Here is a 19890-nt window from a genome sequence, read left to right as displayed (position 1 = left end):
CTGGCTCCTCCTCCCATCCAGTTCCTAGTATTTCTGAACTTCTGTTTCTTCACAGGGTTGTGAAACTATCCACCATGTTAGTTATTAATATCTTGGCAGTATATTGGGGCTTCCCTCATAGCTCAATCGGTAAAGAATCTACCTGCAATGCCCGAGACCTGGGTTTGATCCCTGGGTTGGGAAGATCCCCTGGAGAAGGAAATGGCAACCAACTCCAGTGTTCTTGCCTGGAGAATCCCATGGAGAGAAGAGCCTGGCAGGCTACAGTCCATGGGGTTGCAAGAATTGGATGCAATTTAGCAACTGAATCACCAACCACCACCACCATTCTGGCAAATGGTCCCAAGCAGTGATTCCTGAGCAAGGAACCCTTTAATAGGATTCAGCACCAAATGTTTAAATTTACTGTATATTCTCCATTCCCACCAGGCTTGCAAAAGTTGTGTTTGTATGTAATGACTTGGAAAGGAACTTGCCCCACGTGCATCTTTGGAAGAAGAATGGGTGACGTGTTAGGCTTAGCTTCTTTTGACTTTTCTGTTTCTTTAATATTTCAAAGTTTGCGTAAAAAATGCTAGTGAAACAAATACTCAGAATAGAAATAATTAAGAGCTATAAAAAGAGTCCTAAAAGTAAAGTTTAGATATGAGTCCCTTTGACCAAATGTATACAAGTGGAAAAAGGCTGTGTTTCATGGTAGAGTCGATTTTAACTCCTCTTTCAGGACTTATTGCTGCATGAGTGGATTTCTTTCATCAGCTGAGTTTCCTTTGAAGTTTCTGCCTCCAGTGAACTTTCATGTCTCCTCACTCAGCCAAGAAAGGATGTGGCCAGAGCAGAAACCAGGGTACAGGAATTACAGCTTTAAGGGTGACATGGATAACTTAGGGTGAAACAGATAAGGTCTACAAACAGCCATTTCTTATCCCAATTCAGCACCTACCTCTCAAGGAATCTCAAAGGCAGGTTAGAGACGGGAGCCCCTGAGGACATTTTTTTCACTTACTCAATACTTGTATACGTGCTTAATCACTCATCAGTGTCTGACTCTTTGCAACCTAATGGACTGTAGCCCGCCAGGCTTCTCTGTCCATAGGGTTTTCCAGGCAAGAATACTGGGGAAGTTGCCATGCACTTCTCCAGGGCATCTTCCCATCCCACAGATCGAACCTGGGTCTCTTACATCTCTGGCTTTGGCAGGCATGTTCTTTACCACTAGCGCCATCTGGGAATACAGCTAGTGGAAGATATTGAATCAATCTTTATGTCTGAAATGCAAGTGAATCCCCAACCCAAAGGATTCCCTCATAGCTCAGTTGGTAAAGAATTTGCCTGCAATGCAGGAGACCCAGGTTTGATCCCTGGGTAGGGAAGATATCCTTATTGCCAAATTCAGACTTAAATGGAAGAAAGTAGGGAAAACCACTAGACCATTCAGATATGACCTAAACCAAACCCCTTATGATTATACAGTGGAAGTGAGAAATAGATTTAAGGGACTAGATCTGATAGATAGAGTGCCTGATGAACTATGGATGGAGGTTCACGACATTGTACAGGAGACAGGGACCAAGACCATTCCCATGGGGAAAAAATGCAAAAAAGCAAAATGGCTGTCTGAGGAGGCCTTACAAATAGCTGTGAAAAGAAGAGAAGTGAAAAGCAAAGGAGAAAAGGAAAGATATAAGCATCTGAAAGCAGAGTTCCAAAAAATATCAAGGAGAGATAAGAAAGCCTTCCTTAGCAATCAATGCAAAGAAATAGAGGAAAACAACAGAATAGGAAAGACAAGAGATCTCTTCAAGAAAATTAGAGATACCAAGGGAACATTTCATGCAAAGATGGGCTTGATAAAGGACAGAAATGGTGTGGACCTAACAGAAGCAGAAGATATTAAGAAGAGGTGGCAAGAATACACAGAAGAACTGTGTAAAAGAGATCTTCACGACCAAGATAATCACGATGGTATGATTGCTCACCTAGAGCCAGACATCCTGGAATGTGAAGTCAAGTGGGCCTTAGGAAGCATCACTACAAACAAAGCTAGTGGAGGTGATGGAATTCTAGTTGAGCTATTTCAAATCCTGAAAGATGATGCTGTGAAAGTGCTGCACTCAATATGCCAGCAAATTTGGAAAACTCACCAGTGGTCACAGGACTGGAAAAGGTCAGTCTTCATCCCAATCCCAAAGAAAGGCAATGCCAAAGAATGCTCAAACTACCGCACAATTGCGCTCATCTCACACGCTAGTAAAGTCATGCTCAAAATTCTCCAAGCCAGGCTTCAGCAATACCTGAACCGTGAACTTCCAGATGTTCAAGCTGGTTTTAGAAAAGGCAGAGGCACCAGAGATCAAATTGCCAACATCTGCTGGATCATCGAAAAAGCAAGAGAGTTCCAGAAAAACATCTACTTCTGCTTTATTGACTATGCCAAAGCCTTTGACTGTGTGGATCACAAGAAACTGGAAAATTCTGAAAGAGATGGGAATACCAGAGCACCTGACCTGCCTCTTGAGAAACCTGTGTGCAGGTCAGGAAGCAACATTTAGAACTGGCCATGGAACCACAGACTGGTTCCAAACAGGAAAAGGAGTACGTCAAGGCTGTATATTGTCACCTTGCTTATTTAACTTATATGCAGAGTACATCATGAGGAACGCTGGGCTGGATGAAGCACAAGCTGGAATCAAGATTGCTGGGAGAAATATCAATAACCTCAGATATGCAGATAATACCACCCTTATAGCAGAAAGTGAAGAGGAACTCAAAAGCCTCTTGATAAAAGTGAAAGAGGAGAGTGAAAAAGTTGGCTTGAAGCTCAACATTCAGAAAATGTAAATCATGGCATCTGGTCCCATCACTTCATGGGAAATAGATGGGGAAACAGTGGAAACAGTGTCAGACTTTATTTTTTGGGCTCCAAAATCACTGTGGATGCTGATTGCAACCATGAAATTAAAAGATGCTTACTCCTTGGAAGGAAAGTTATGACCAGCCTAGATAGCATATTAAAAAGCAGAGACATTACTTTGCCAACAAAGGTCCGTCTAGTCAAGGCTATGGTTTTTCCTATGGTCATGTATGGATGTGAGAGTTGAACTGTGAAGAAAGCTGATCACTGAAGAATTGATGCTTTTGAACTGTGGTGTTGGAGAAGACTCTTGAGAGTCCCTTGTACTGCAAGGAGATCCAACCAGTTCATTCTAAAGGAGATCAATCCTGGGTGTTCTTTGGAAGGACTGATGCTGAAGCTGAAACTGCAATACTTTGGCCACCTCATGCGACGAGTTGACTCACTGGAAAAGACTCTGATGCTGGGAGGGATTGGGGCAGCAGGAGAAGGGGACAACAGAGGATGAGATGGCTGGATGGCATCACTGACTTGACGGACTTGAGTTTGAGTGAACTCCGGGAGTTGGTGATAGACAGGGAGGCCCGGCGTGCTGTGATTCATGGGGTCGCAGAGAGTCGGACACGACTGAGTGACTGAACTGAACTGAGTGAAGATCATCTGCAGAAGGAAATGGCAACCCATTCCAGTATTCTTGCCTGGAGAATCCAATGGAGAGAGGAGCCTGGCAGGCATCAGTTCATGGGCTTGCAAAGAGTCGGACACAACTTAACAACTAAACCACCACCCCAACCCAAATGTAATTTAATTGTGTCTGTGTTGAGCCACATTAGCCCAGGATGGTGAAAACTTAGGGTCAGTCCTTGTCTCTAAAAGAGAGGTAGAAATTCAGTTGAGCCTTGTTATTCAGGGATTCCATATTTGTGAAGTCATCTGCTTACTAAAACTTACTGGTACCACCAAAATCAATACTTGTAGCTCATTCTCTGTCATTTGCAAGCATTTACAGAGTGGAGGAGGAAAAAAAAAAATCAATGTGAGTCACCCAGTGTGCTTGCTCCCAGCTGTGGTTGAGCAAGGTGACACTCTGCTTTCTTGTTTTGATTCTTATCCTGTAAACAGATGTCCTTTTTGTTATATATTTAGTGCCTTTTTTTTTTATTGGTGATTTCAGTATTTAAAGTGGCTCCAAATGTGGTGCGGAAAGCACTGCTTTGGGTTCATAAGTGCAAGAATATTGTAATGTGACTTCTGGAGAAAATATGTTTCCTAAGTGTTGTTCCGGCCTGAGTTCTGGCATGTGGCTGTTGGCCACAGGCTATTCAATGAGATATCTTTAAACAGAAGCACATGTAAAACAAGGTTCTGTGTTGTTCCACTGATGAAAACGAAGACTTGAGGCTCACAGGAACTTAACCCTCAGAGCAGGAGTTTACTATTCACCAATTCAGGGTTTGTGGAAACTTTCTGGAATGTAACTACTGCTTGTAATAGTAAAATGCAGCAGTAGTAACTTCCTCAAAGGGTTGCTGTGAGGACTGAGTGAGTCGTAGACCTCAAGCACCTAGAACATAGCCTGACACACGGGCTCATCTGTCTCCACCCACCGCTGAGCCCTTGCTCCCTTGAAGTCTGAATGTCCCCCTGGAGTCTTCCTAGGAATAAAGTGTTGATCCCTTCTGCTCTTAGATTCTCCAAGCCATCTGGGAGGTTCTGCTCCCCACACCCCTTCCTCCCATCCCAGCTAGGTCCAAGGATCGTGGAGCAGAACCTTTACAGCTTTAGGGACACACCAATTCATCCGTCATGAATGCTTTGCCAATCCTGGGAAGGCTTGTTCTTAAATCACTTTTCTTGTTTTTTTTACTGAATCTGTTGCAGTAAAAAGGAGAATAGAGGAATGAGTTTTTCTCTTTTCCTTTCCTGAGAAAGTGAAGTCGCTCAGTCGTGTCCAACTCTTTGCGACTCCATGGACGGTAGCCTACCAGGCTCCTCCGTCCATGGGATTTTCCAGGCAAGAGTACTAGAGTGGGTTGCCATTTCCTTGTTCAGGGATTCTTCCCGACCCAGGGATCAAACCCGGGTCTCTCGCATTGTAGCAGACGCTTTACTGTCTGAGCCACCAGGGAAGTCCAATGAAGAAGATAAAAGAGAATAATGAGCAGGCCTGAACATTCCTGCTGCTGCTGCTGCTGCTGCTAAGTCACTTCAGTCGTGTCTGACTCTGTGTGACCCCATAGACGGCAGCCCACCAGGCTCCCCCATCCCTGGGATTCTCCAGGCAAGAACACTGGAGTGGTTTGCCATTTCCTTCTCCAATGTGTGAAAGTGGAAAGTGAAGTCGCTCAGTTGTGTCCGACTCGTAGTGACCCCATGGACTGCAGCCTACCAGGCTCCTCCATCCATGGGATTTTCTAGGCAAGAGTACCTCTGCATATCTATGAGTTAAGTTTGCTTTTCTGCCCCCTAACTCTGCAGGAGCTACATTTCACACCAGTTTTACCTTTGACTTTGTGCTAAATAAATCCTGCATCTAGTTTTTACCCTTACAACACACTTCCCTTTGTAGTTACATATCAGAGCCACCAAACTGCCAGACTCAATTACTGGGTTACCGACAGCAGACTATGACTGTCTTTGAAACAATGCAAGAGGAAGAAATCAAGATCCTAACACCTTTGTTCCTCATCCCTGACTCCTGACTAAGCCCCTAGACTCCCATGGAGAGGGAGCACTGTTCTTGAGGTATGAGCCTATTGTCTTTCCCTCTCTGCTGGCTGAGAATTAAAGCCACCTCCCTATTTCCTCCATACTCGGTCTCTGTATTTTTATTCAGCTCCAGTGGGCAAAGAGAGCCAAGGTTTTGTTCAGCAACAAATCTACCATCAGTGCCTTTGGAGCCTAAGGGCTTCTGAAACTCAGAAGCAAGGAGACACTTTCTTATTTCTCAGCTTTCTACTTTCATGTTCTTCCCCAAAAGCAATGAGCCTGACTCAGTTTGAACATGAAGAAAGGGCCCAGGGAAACACCAGGGCAGTTGTGGGTGGACGGAAGCCGTGGTCAGCACTTTAAATATATTTTCTCACATCTCTTAGGAGATGAGTTGCCTTGCAAATCTCAAGAAATATCAGGTCTTTATGCTCAGTCTCTAGAAGGGAAGTCATAAGTCATATCTGCCTGATTCATTGCTGTGTCTGCAGTGCCCAGCGCAGTTCTTGGTGAGAGTAGGTGTTCCATCCATTTCTGTTGATTTAAAAATATCACACACACACACACACACACTCCTAGTAGCTGGTACTTATATTAACTCTCTGGGATTTTGTGTGTGTGTGTGTGTTTGGTGTAGGTAGGAACTAATCTGACACCTTCATTGCTATTTTGTCAACACATAGAAAAGAATCAGAAGGACTCTTCCATGAACCTTCCAGGAACACAGGATCTTTCATCTGCCCCCTTGCTGAGGTACTGATGCCAGCAGCACACTGATAGCTCTCTTCCCTTGAGCTCTTTCTCCATTGCTGTTGAGGTTGTTTAGTCACATGCCTGAAGCAGGGAAACAATTACAGGCACATGGTAGGTGCAGAGTTTGACTCCGACAGACTCTTTAGATTCCTTGGTCCTGAAACTCTCCCAGTTTGCCGTTTTACTGATTACATATTGTGTTAGTCACCCAGTCGTGTCTGACTGTCTGTGACACGGTAGATTGTAGCCTGCCAGGCTTCTTTTTCTGTGGAATTCTCTAGGCAAGAATACTGGAATGGGTTGCCATTCCATTCTCCATGGATCTTCCTGACCAGGGATTGAACCTGGGCCTCCCACATTGCAGGCAGATTCTTTACCATCTGAGCCACCAGGGAAGCCCTTTACTTATTATAGTTGTAGACTAAAGAAAGAAATAATACATATTTCTGTATGCTTGGACTTCTTCCAGGAGGAACCATTGTTTAAGCCATATCATTAGTTATGAAATACACTGCTGAGCTATTCATTTCCAGGGGGTTGGCTCTGGTGTGAGTTTGACATCACAGCCTGGCTCTGTCAGGCTAGGACAAGGGCCAGCTGGACCCTTCTTTTTGCAGACACTGGTTATCTAATGTGGTGGCAGATGCCCTTGAGATGCTCCAGCTTCATCATCTGGCCAATAGCCTGGGGACTGACTCCAAGAGCCCCAGGAAGGCTGATGTTGGCAGTAGTTCAGTTCAGTTCAGTCGCTCAGATGTGTTCGACTCTTTGCGACCCCATGAATCACAGCACGCCCGGCCTCCCTGTCCATCACCAACTCCCGGAGTTCACTCAAACTCATGTCCATCGAGTCGGTGATGCCATCCAGCCATCTCATTTTCTGTTGGCAAATTTCCCCATGGCAAATAGATGGGCAAACAGTGGAAACAGTGGCTGACTTTATTTTGGGGGGCTCCAAAATCACTGCAGATGGTGATTGCAGCCATGAAATTAAAAGACGCTTACTCCTTGGAAGGAAAGTTATGGCCACCCTACACAGCATATTAAAAAGCAGAGACACTACTTTGTCAACAAATGTCCATCTAGTCAATCTATGTTTTTTCCAGTAGTCATGCATGAATGTGAGAGTTGGACTGTGAAGAAAACTGAGCGCCGAAGAATTGATGCTTTTCTGCGGTGCTGGAGAAGACTCTTGAGAGTCCCTTGGACTGCAAGGAGATCCAACTAGTCCATCCTAAAGGAGATCAGTCCTGGGTGTTCATTGGAGTGACTGATGTTGAAGCTGAAACTCCAATACTTTGGCCACCTGATGTGAAGATCTGACCCATTTGAAAAGACCCTGATGCTGGGAAAGATTGAGGGCGGGAAGAGAAGGGGACGACAGAGGATGAGATGGTTGGATGGCATCACCGACTCAATGGACATGGGTTTGGGTGGACACCAGGAGTTGGTGATGGACAGGGAGGCCTGGCTTGCGGCAGTTCATGGGGTCGCAAAGAGTTGGACATGACTGAGCAACTGAACTGAACTGAATGTGATGCTGTTAGAAGATGGAGCCTTTAGAAGGTGATTAGGTCATGAAGGGTCATGAACAGAGTTAGTACCCTTAGAAAAGTCACCCAAACTAGTTCCTTTGCCACTTATGCCAAGTGAGATTACAGTGAGAAGATGGCTGTCAATGAGGAAGTAGGTCCTCACCAGACCACATCTTCTGGCATCTTTATATTGGACTCCCCAGCATCCAGGACTGTGAGAAATAAGTGTCTGGTATTTATAAGTCACGAAGTTTGGCATATTCGTTATAGCAGCTGGAACAGACTAAGACAAGCTGTATTGTCACAAGGCATCATGTAATTCACATGCACATTAACGTTTAAGAAGCCCTGCTTTATGATGAGATTTTTAAGTAATAAGGCCCTTTTAAATAGTTTAGGCTCTTTCCAGATTAGAGATACTTATTTTTTCCGCAACACTTGCCACAGGCCACACGAGGGCAGTGGTAAGCCCCAGTTTTAGTCCTCCGAGTGATCCCCTGATTCTAGTAACCGGACCTAGAATGACTAAGTCCTTTCGGCCAGTTCCAGGCAGCTGTCAGCTTCTCCTGCCTCTGGGCGAGGCTTTGGGATTAGGGTTTCTGTAGGAAGTCAGCACACTCCACTTGAAACCTGGTTCCCTGGTGGCTCAGATGGTAAAGAATCGACCTGCAATGCGGGAGACCTGGGTTTGATCCCTGTGTCAGGAAGATCTGCTGGAGGAGGGCATGGCTACCCATTCTTGTCTGGAGAATCCCATGGACAGAGGCGCCTGGCGAGCTACAGTCCACAGGGTCGCAAAGAGTCGGACACAACTGAGGGACAACACTTCCTGCTTCCTTCCTTCTGCTGCTATCTGTGCTGTCGCTTTATATGTATTGTCACATTAACCCTCACAAGACCCATATAAGGAGGCATCACTACACCCATTTTCAGAGAAGTGCCCAAGGATACGTGAAGGTGGGAATTGAAATCAGCATAATTATAAATCCTTCCTTCTGTGTGGTCTCCTGTCACCCCCTGTAGCCTGCAGTTCTCTTATCTAATTCAACTAGACCAGCTGCAAACATCCTTCTACCTCTAAAATCTTTGGATTCCTTGATTTAGTGAACTCCTAGGAGCTTCATTGCTAATGAAGAATTCTATAATGATTAGTAATAATAAACTCATCAAAGCTCCTCTATTCTGTTTGAATATCTAGCTCACAGTTCTAACATTATTTGTTACACTTTTTATTTTCTTAAGTAGCTCTTTGTTTATCGGCTTCTTCTCCTTGGAACTATCTTCTGGGGAGGAAGGGATGGGGGTGCTATGTCTTATTTATATTCCCAGAAGCTAGTCGAGGTTTTCTACATAAATGTAGGTCTCAAATATTTATTGAAGTACATGACGTGGGCATGAAGTACATAAAACTAGAATAGGAAACCCTCCAATTGTAGCACTCAAGTGTTCAAGTCAATATCTAGTATAATCCATCACTATATATCCATATATTTATATTCATAAAATAAAACCGACATTCTGTTTGCACAGTGGAAAGTTTATTTCACACATCAGTCCTTTCAAATGGGCAGGGGTCTTCTGTTCTGTATTTCCTCTGCTCAGTGGAAGAGTAAATTTGAAGAAAAAAGGCATAAATGATCGGAGAACTTAATGGCAGTATAAAAACCATTGATCTAGTCACAAATGGTCGTTTTGAGAAAAGAATGTATAAGTTTTGCATAGGGTCAGTTAGGATCAGGGGTTCTCAGTTGGTGCCCATTTGTCCCCCTGGGGGACACTAGACAATGTCAGGAGACATTCGTGGCTGTTGACTAGTGGAGAGGTTGTACTGGCATCGCATGGAGGAGGCCAGACATGTTGCAGAACATCCTACAATGCACAGAACAGCCTCCAACAAAGACTTATCCAGCCCCAAAATGTCAGTCGTGCTGAGGCTGAGACACCCTGGTCTAGACAGACTCTCCAATAGAGCTCGGCTTTTAGTACATTTTGTTTGGTTGACTGCTTGGCTCAACACATGGCCTCTGATGTCCTTGGCATCTCCATGATTGAATAAAGAGCATCATTGTCTAATGGTGATCCATCGCATCACGTGTCCCGGAACTGCCCCCTGAACCAGCAACAATGTGACCACCTCCAGGGCTTCCCTTTCTTCCTGGAGCCACCAGGGTGCCTACCATCCAAACAGATCACTCTGTGTACCATTTATCTGTTTAAATACATGCACCTCACCCATAACTAGACTACATATTCCTTGCTAGCAGAGAACATATGTTTTTTTTTTTTGCTTCATTGCAACCCATTGGCCACTGTTCCCCATATTTCTGCCTTAAAATGCTTTGTCACTCGGGGCCTGACAGTGATGTGTTTGGTATTCATTGGTTAAACATTTGTTCATCTGTAAATGCTCTCTATGGTAAATTGCAGTTAGACAGAATGTGAGGTGGCTAGAATCATCCATTCTTCCAACATTCTGGATAAATTAGGATTCATATTACCTGGCATTCAGATGTGTGTTCCTGGGATCAGGGTTTAGGTAAGTTTAAATGTTTAGGGTTTGAGAGAGAATTCCTTAAGCTCTGTTTTATTCCTTAATTCTCTGATTTGTGAGAATATTGTCTTTTTCAGGCAGTTTAAATTATTTATTTATTTGGCTCCACCGGGTTTTAGTTGCAGCTTGAAGGATCGTCGATCTTCTTTGCAGCATGTGGGATCTTTTAGCTGCAACATGAAAACTCTTAGTTGTGGCATGTGGGTTCTAGTGCCCTGACCAGGGATCGGACCCAGGCTCCCTACACTGGGAGAGTGGAGTCTTAGCCACTGGACCACCAGGGAAGTCCCAGGATGTTGTCTTTACCTGGGAGATAAATGGAGACTTCACTAACACAAGAAAAAGAAAAACAAACACACAGCTGATCTGACTAGGTAGATAGATATTTCTCTTTGGTAAGACAGGATGGAAGGTTGATGTTGAAAGGTATTTGCAGGAGGGTCAGCCCTACCCTTGCATTGTAAGTAGATGGGTTTGGCATCCATCTGCTTACTCTCCCGGACATCCTCCTACCTCATGATATGCCCCCACTGCAGCCCAGCACTCTCAGATGTCACTGGTGCCGACGGCCAGGCAGACCATCTGAGAAGCACTTACTACTCCAGTAGAGACCTGCAATAGCTTGTCTGTACCAGGAGCACTTGCTTTTTAAAACAGGAACTGAAGAGAATGAGTCGCTAATGGCAGAATTACAAATGTTAGGCTGTAAGGGCAGGATCGTTTTTGAGAAATCCTTTCTCAAGTCCCTCAGATCACACTGTCTTTAAGCAGGTAAGGCAAGCAGCAGAAAGACTTCAGGTCAGGATCCTGGGACAGGATAACAAGATTTTTAAAAATTCATATTTAAGGATTTACCTGGTGATACAGTGGCTAAGACTCTATCCTCCCAATGCAGGGGACCTGGATGAAGGAACTAGATCCCACGTGCCAGGGCTAAGAGTTCAAATGCTGCAATTAAAGAACCTGCATGCTGCAGTGAAGATTGAAGATCCCAGGTGCTGAAACTAAGACATAGCAGAGCCAAATAAATAAAGAAATATTTTAAAATTCATATTTAAATTTCTGTTTTATTTTTTTCTGTGCTATCAACTGGTACCAAGTACCTTTAGCTTTTGTTTTCTATTTTATTTTATTGAAGTATAGTTGATTTACAATGTTTTAGATATACAGCAAAGTGATTCAGTTATGCAGATGCTTTTTCAGGTTCTTTTCCATTATAGGTTATTACAAAATATTGAATATAGTTCCCTGTGCTATATAGTAGCCCTTGTTTATCTCGTTTATCTCTTTTATATGTAGCAGTGTGTATCTGTTAATCCCCAACTTCTAACTTATCCCCCCAAGTCACACCTTTAGCTTGTCATAGGGGAAGAAGAGAGATTCCAAGGCTGTTTGATCTTTGCAAACTTGTGTCACCCTAAGAAACTTATTAATAGATCAATGACAATGCGATAATTATATTTTATTGCAATCAGAAACTAGGGCTCTTAGGGCCAGGAATTTTAGTTCTTAAGGCATGTTGAGAGTATAGTTTAGAAAATCATGGGACTTCAGATGATGGCAATATTTACTAAGTGCTTACTATGTGTCTAGCATGTTACTTTTTTTTTTTTTATCATGAATGAGGAAGTTCAAGTTCACAGCAAGTGTATACTAGAGCCAGGCCTTGAACCCACACACATCCAGCCCAGGTGTCTTAGCCTCTCCCAGTGTTACTTCTCCAATTATAACCAGGCCACCTCTGCCGTCCTCAGGGAACTTTCCCACTGAAGTAGATGGCCTGTGCATGATGAGAGAGAAGACAGTTCTAATTCATGCTAATACAGCTCCTTCTTTCTTTGCAGGTTTGGGAGGTGCTCTCGGTTACCTTTTGGGTGCCATTGACTGGGCCCACTTGGAACTGGGAAGACTGCTGGGCACGGAATTCCAGGTCATGTTCTTCTTCTCCTCGCTGGTGCTTACCTTGTGTTTTATTATCCATCTGTGCAGTATCCCTGAAGCCCCACTTAGAGAAGTTGCAAAGGACATTTCCCCACAGCAAGCCCCCCAGGACCTTGCCTTGTCATCAGACAAAATGTACGAGTATGGGTCTATTGAGAAAGTAAAAAACGGTTGTGTTAACCAAGAGTTGGTGCTGCAGGGAGGAAAACCCAAAAATCCTGCTGAACAGGTAAAGATACAAATTCTTTTTTATTTACTTAGGAAAAATACTCTTGTTCTTTTCTTGTGTTCATTCTTTCAACGTTAATCCTTATCTTTGTTTTGCTTGATTATTTGATGTAAAGAGTTTTGTTATCCTCAAATTGAAATTTTGTGAATTGAATCTGCAAATGCCCAGTAGCTATTATCCCTTGCAATTAAAACTTTACCCCTGATAGAAAAGTGTGTACATTTCCCTCTTGTCCTTCTGCATCTGACTCTTTGCAGACCATCAAATCAGGGAAGATGAAGCTGGCTGTAAAATGTTAGGCTATAAGAGAAACCTTGAATCATCCATCCTCAGGCTAGATTAGGATTATAAATTTGTTATTCCAAATAACAACGTCCCCAACTGGGAACCAGAGGAACTAAGAGGCTATTGGGATGGAGCCTTCATTTTATTTTGATCATACAGTGAATAGAGAAAATAGGAAAATCTAGGTCTCCAGAGACCTGCTGAGACCTTGGGGCTCCAGACAGCCTGTGGGAAAACATTTATACTCCCTGCTGGTATCGGGTAGGATGGAGCCCCCTTGCTGTGTAGTTCTGCAAGGCAGCAGCATGAGATTTATGAAATAGCCACACAATGGAAGCCATTTGATCATTAGATGTGTGGTTTTTGAAGATTTATTTAAGATATAATATATCAGATAGAACACACATATATATACAAATGAATGTTTTTTCCCATTCCCTGAGAGAAGAGAGGACTGAATATTTGCCATAAAGGATATTTACAGATGAACAATTGTTTAACCGTTAAATTCCAAAAAGACAGCATCCTTATCATGCCCTGAGTGACAAAGCGTTTTAAGGTGGAATTAAAGGAAACAGTGGCCAATGGGTTGCAATGAAAAGCACATATATTCTCTGCCTACAAAGAATATGTAATTATGGGTGATGTGCATATGTTTAAACAGATCAATGGCACATACAGTGACCCGTTTGGATGGTAGATGCCCTGGTAGACTTCAGGAAGAAGGGGAAGCCCTGGAGGTGGTCACACTGTTGCAGGTTCAGAGGGCAGTTCTAGGACATGTCGTGTGACTAGATCACCTCACCGTTAGACAACGATGCTCTTTATTCAATCATGGAGATGCCAAGGATGTCAGAGGTCATTTGCAGAACCAAGTGTTTAACTGCAAAGAATTTTCCACAATGGAGATTATGGGAAAAGCTACGCAGACACAGAGAGAAAAACAGAAAGGATATACACCCAGAATGCTCATTGAAATTATTCTTTGTGTGGTGGGCTAACAGGTGGTCTTCATTTTCTATTCTGAACCCTTCAGTGTATTCAACATTTGTGTAATAGACAAGTATTACTTTGAAAATAAAGAAAAAATAATGTCAAGGTTAAAGGAATAAAACCAGACAGAGTTTACTTAAGATAAGTAGAAATGATAGATTATGCCTGCCTCTTTGCCGTCTTTGCATTGACTGGCCCTCAAAGAGTCACCCAACAGAGGCTGTCTCAGTCTGCCCCGAGGCTGTTGTGATGACAGAATGAAATCAAGTGTGTGGAAGTCTTTTGAAAGGCATAAAACCCTTTACACCATTAGGAGGAGAAATGCATCAAATACAATTAACTTGTATCAGCATATGCCACATACACAACACTGTAGGCTCTGAATGCTTCTATTATGTAGCAAAAAAATGAAAGAAAAACTACATAGGGAAAAAAAAAAAAGAATAATATATCTTAGGCTCAAAGTCAAGGACCTGACTGCTATTCCAATAGTGCATCTGGGGAGCTTCCAGCTAAGCAGTGGGCATCTCCACAGTGTCACGTCCTACCTATTCTTGTTTGTCAAAGTCATTATTTTCCAAAATGACGGTGGGTGTGCAATTTGAGAACTGAGATTTTTTTTTTTAATGGCAAGAGGCCTGATTTATTTCATTGTTCAAACTGGATGCCATAAAAATCCATCTCTATTTCCTCCCCACCATTAGTTGCTCCCTTCAACATTTAGTCTCCTTCTAAGGGTACTTTTATGCAGTTCTGTCTCCCCCTCATGGCTCTGTTCATTTTTCATTTATAAATCCATCATGACCCAATCTCCAGTTGACAAATGCATGCAGGAAAACAACTCCCAACAGCTCGAAATCATTGCAAAGGCTTTACTAAGGGAACTGATGAGTCAGTGAATAAGATGCTAGCTGAATTTTCATTCTGAGTTAAAATATCCAGAAAGACTGAATATTTATATTCACAGCTTTTACAGAAAGGCATAATTCTGAAGCTTTTATTTATTTTGGGAAGAAAGAAAAAAATTAGGTTAACAATGAAAGCAGGGTGAAATTATATATAAGGCCAAAGCATAAATTAATATTTGAAATGAGGCTGAATACTTGCTGGTCAGAGTCACTTTTCAAATTTTTAGAAAGAAGGGAAAGATGAAGAAGAATGAAAAAATTGAAGATGAATCACTTGGTCTGAGATATGAAAATCAGGCTGTTATTCCTCAGTCTATACCGCTGTTTTTTCCTGTAGTCAAGGGAAAAAGTAGTAGTTCTACATTGGATTTTTCCTATGGTCACCATTTATTTAGACAAATACCATGTTCTACATACAGAAAATATTTTTTCCTTACTCTATAGTAATGTCTATGTATTTTTTTTAATACTGAGTAAGTATAAAAAAATCAGTGGAGTCATGATCATTAGGTTAAACACTATAAAATCCATGAAATAAAAAATCAACTTGTATAACAACCCTACAATGAGTGAATATAATTTTGTGCATCAAAAAAGTAAACAGCATTATCATAGAAGATTAAGAGTTATAAAACAGTTTTCTCTTATAGTTAAAAAGGAAAAATCTTGGGAGTCTATCTTGTAAATGAACTATCTTAGATCCGATTTTATTATGTCAAGATTCAGAACAAATAGAAATCAGACAGAAAGACCCCTCACCCTACCATGGTGAATGTTTACTGCCTCAGTGTCTTCAAGGCAGCTGATTTCTTAATATTCCCGAGTTATTTTTCTTCTCTCATATGACAAGCTATTAAAGGCTGTTTCTTTTACTTCAAAACAGTTGTGTCAATAGTTCAATTTTTTTCATTCTCTCAAAGCTACTGACACCAATAAATTATAGCCTCTGGTTTTAACATAAGTCTAGGTTAAAGAATTAGGGGGGCATATGTGTTCATTTTACATGTGTCTATTTTTGTGCGTATGTGTATGTTCTACAATGTTCTCACATCTGACTAGACTTAGGGCTCATGTTGACTCATGGCAGGATCCAGAGAAATAAACCAGGAGGACGTACCTGACCCAGAGCAGGGAGCTGATTGGCTCGATAATTTTCTACTACACCATAGCAAACTACCACAGGTTTAGCAGCTTAAAGCCACACCCACTTATTATCTCAGAGTTCTGTAGGTCAGAAGCCTGGGTGGCCTCAGTTAAGCGCTCTGCCCAGGGTCTCACAAGGCAGAAATCAAGGTGTGGTGCAGCTGCCTTCTCATCCGGAGGTTTGAATGGGGAAGAATCAGCTTCGAGCTCATGCAGGTAGAATCCAGCTTCTTGTGGTTGTCGCGGTCCTTGTTTTCTTGCTAGGGATGTTTTCTTGATGGCCAGGGATCAGTCATTTCCTGCAGGTCACACTCAAGTTCTTCCCTGTGGCCCGCTTTACCTTCAAACCCCAGCAATTCTTGTGCTTTGAGACTTTCTGACTTCCCCTTCTGCTCCCAGCTAGAGAAAAATCTACACTTTTCAAACAGTTGGTGTGATTTCATTAGGGTCACCAAGATAATCTCCCTGTTCATTAACTTGAAGCCAACTGATTAGTAACCTTAGTTACTTCTGCAAAATCCTTTTGCCATAGAATAGAACAGAATCATGAAGACAGAGAGTATAGAGGCCATCTTGGAATTTGGATGACCAGATTTTAAGAATCAAGAGATCTGAGAATTATAACCATCTAGGGGCTCACTTAAATCTATGAGCTTCATCCTTATACAGTGGTTCTGTCATTCAAAGATAGGAAGTTTGATGGCTCTTACATCTTGGCTCAAAGCAAGTCTATTTCTAGTCCCTTCGCCCTTATGTCCTTAAAGCCCTGATATTGGCCTGAAACTGTGAACTATCTGCACATGCATAACAGAACACCTCCTATGAGAACACTCCATGGAAACCATGGTGCCGCGCCCAGATGGTATGACCCTGTGTGATAGACTACTAACGGATATGTAACATGGCTGTGTGCTGGCTCCCACAGTGGGCTGTGTGTCTACACTGAATGTCACACCTGTTTGGTGTTTTATTCCAGACTCAGAGGACAATGACCTTGAGGTCACTGTTGAGGGCATTGAGGAGCATGCCCCCTCATTACCGCTGCCTTTGCGTCAGCCACCTCATTGGATGGACTGCCTTCCTGTCCAACATGCTCTTCTTCACAGACTTCATGGGCCAGGTAACAGACGTGTCTGCACAGGCTCTTTGTCTCACACACTAATCGCTCCATCAGCACCTGTGGAGCTTCTGAGCACCTCTAGGATGGGCACAGTAAGAGCAGAGAAGAGAGAGTACCTTCAGGGACCTGGCTTATAAACAAGTTACAGAGGGAAGTTTCTACACCCTGCACAGTTAAGAGGACACTATGGGACCAGTACTTGATCAATACAACAAATAAGGAAAATTTGAGGTGAGCTGTAGGGGTCACAGCAGGCTTAATAAAGGAGGGGCAGTGTGATTTGGGTCTTGAAGGGTGAGTAGGAATTGGAGAGGGAGGGGACGCGGAGGAAACATTCCAATTGGAGAGAGGACTGGCATGTGTGGAGATGAGTCTGAAGCCTGTTGGCTGTACCAGAACAGGGGTGACAGGGTCGCCTCTGTCAGGTGGAGCCAGATGTTAGACAGAAGAAGGGATGTTCAACATTTGAAGGATGGTGCTTAGATTGGAGGCAGTAGGCATTAAGTCCTCCTGAGGGTCCTCGAGTGGAGGTGTGAAAGGATGAAAGGGTGACGCACTCATGGGGGAATGAGGCCTGTGCCCCCAGCAAGGGGAAGAGACACAGAGCACAAGAGAAGGGCTCCTTACCAACCCGCACTGGGAACTCAGCAGCCCCAAATCTCTCTTGCAGATCGTGTACCACGGGGATCCCTACGGTGCCCACAACTCCACAGAGTTCCTCATCTACCAAAGAGGCGTTGAGGTTGGATGCTGGGGCTTGTGCATCAACTCTATGTTCTCCTCACTTTATTCTTGTAAGTAAGCCTCCTCCTCTTGAGGGTGTCTTGTAAGGGCTCTGGTCTAGCAGAATCTTGGATTTTATTTTTGGTAAATATATGGAGATCAGGAAAAACCTTTTCCCTTAGAAAAGACCACATCAAGTAGCCTTTTCCCAGTGAATCCTGGGTACTATTCTCCACAGCAATTACTTTGCACTTGGAATCAGGGGGCTCCTGATCAAGATACTTTGGGAAATAAGAGGAAATCTTGGAAACACTGGAAGTATTGGATGCATGAGGGATCGTCACAGCCAAGATGATTGATTCAGGTCTGGGTTCTGCTGCAGTAGATCACCATGGGGTTTCATAGATAAACTTATCAATCTTGACAGAAAATAGGAGGGATGGTTAATATGATAGGTGACAAAAGTAATATATAAAATAACTTTAGTTCCGATCATTAGGGTGGTATGTTATAGGAGCCCTGTTCTAGATTGAGAAGGACAGCTTTTCTTCTCAGGCATCAGCTTTCCTTGGGGTCTATTAACTTCACCTCCCCACCCCCAACCTTGGCTAAATTTATCTATGGGGACACTGTATTCAAAGGGATTTCTGGGACTGGATTTAACTATGTCCAAATGGATGTCCTCTAACTTTAGGGCATCATACAGGCTCATTTTGTGCTTGCTAATTTGTACGGAAATCTCCAAATGCTGTGTACATTGAGTTAAATGAAAACTCAGGCCTTTAAAATGTATGCAGGTCCCTCATTTGGAGTGGAAATTTGGAAGTTTCTTCAATATTGTAGGAAAAATAACTGATCCCCAGGGCAGAGGTCCAGGCTTTGGACAGGCCCAGGGGACAGCAGGGTTATGGCCCAGGTGGGAGAGGGGAAGGCAATGGAGGACAATCCATGGTACCATTCCCAGGGCATCATTCTGTCACTGAAGTGTGCTTCTTGTTGGGGAGGAAAGTAAATGTACACAATGTCCCTTAGCCTGGCATTTAGCCCTTTGCCCAGCTAAAACACAGCTGAAAACCTGTTTTGAGATCAAGAAAATCTCTTTAAAGTATAGCACAACTGGGGAAAGGGGACCTAATATAAGCATATCCATGAACCCCCATAATCGTAAAACCATAGAATTCATTATTTTAAAATTTATGGTAACCAAATAGTGGTGGCTTGAAGCTTACATTTCCTTAGCAAAACCTTTTTTTCCCCTTGTTGTTTAGTTGCTGGGCCATGTCTGATTTTGCAATTCCTTGGACTGCAGCCAGGTTCCTCTGCCCATGGGATTTCCCAGGCCAAGAAAACTGGAGTGGGTTGCCATTTCCTTCTCCAGGGGATCTTCCCAACCCAGGGATTGAATCTGCATCTCCTGTATTGTCAGGCAGGTTCTTTACCGCTGAGCCACCAGGGAAACCCTTTTCCCACCTTGGGCTTCCCGGATGGCGCTAACGGTAATGAACTCACCTGAAAGTGCAGGAGAAGAGACACAGGACACAGGTTTGATCCTTGGGTCCAGAGTGTACAAATTAAGAAGAAGAAGAAGAAGAAAAAAAAAAAAAACCTGCAGGACAATTTCAAATACCTAGAATCAGGGAGCATTAGACCGAAAGGATTTAATAACTTATCTATCTCACTTTGTGCTTTCAAGAAGTAGGGCAACTATTTACTACCACCCTCATTCTTTTAAGAGGAAAATATTTTTCTAAAAGTCATTAGCCTTTTAATTTTATGTCAATTTTAACTTGTTTTCCTCAAATAATCCCTCCCAGGGACCCTTCCATTATCTAGGTTGAGTTCCTACATGAATTTCATGGCTTTTGAAAATTCAAGAGCATGTTATTTTTTAGGACCTTTCTACTTAAAATCTCTCTATACAAGAATCCCTCCTATTTTAATAGTATTTGAAAGTTATATTAACGTATAAACCTGTGATATTCCTAAGATGGTAAGTTAGAAGTAAAATGTTCTTTATAAAATACCAACCAGCCCTGCCTAAAGATCTTCAGGGGCTCCCATAAGATAGAGTGGAGGTCCTGAGCTTGGTGCTCCAGAACTCACAGTCTGGCCTGGCTCACCCTTAGACCTCAGTCACTCCCAAGGA

The 19890-nt window shown here is 43.0% G+C and overlaps 1 protein-coding gene across 1 annotated transcript in view; it reads left to right on the top strand.

Annotated features, from left to right (window-relative positions):
• Window positions 1-19890, top strand: part of SLC45A2 (solute carrier family 45 member 2) — a 34268-nt gene that overhangs the window by 5820 nt on the left and 8558 nt on the right. Inside the window, exons 3-5 of the mRNA XM_055422206.2 lie at window positions 12247-12572; window positions 16878-17021; window positions 17692-17815. Coding sequence (XP_055278181.2) covers window positions 12247-12572; window positions 16878-17021; window positions 17692-17815 — 594 coding nt within the window. The remainder of the gene's footprint in view (window positions 1-12246; window positions 12573-16877; window positions 17022-17691; window positions 17816-19890) is intronic.

This window comes from Moschus berezovskii, chromosome 18 (genome assembly GCF_049115385.1).
Source record: "Moschus berezovskii isolate FMDL1 chromosome 18, NW_MosBer_1.0, whole genome shotgun sequence".
In the NCBI taxonomy this organism is placed as follows: Eukaryota; Metazoa; Chordata; class Mammalia; order Artiodactyla; family Moschidae; genus Moschus; species Moschus berezovskii.
The sequence above is the reverse complement of the archived record's forward strand: the minus strand, read 5'-3'. Positions and strand labels throughout refer to the sequence as shown.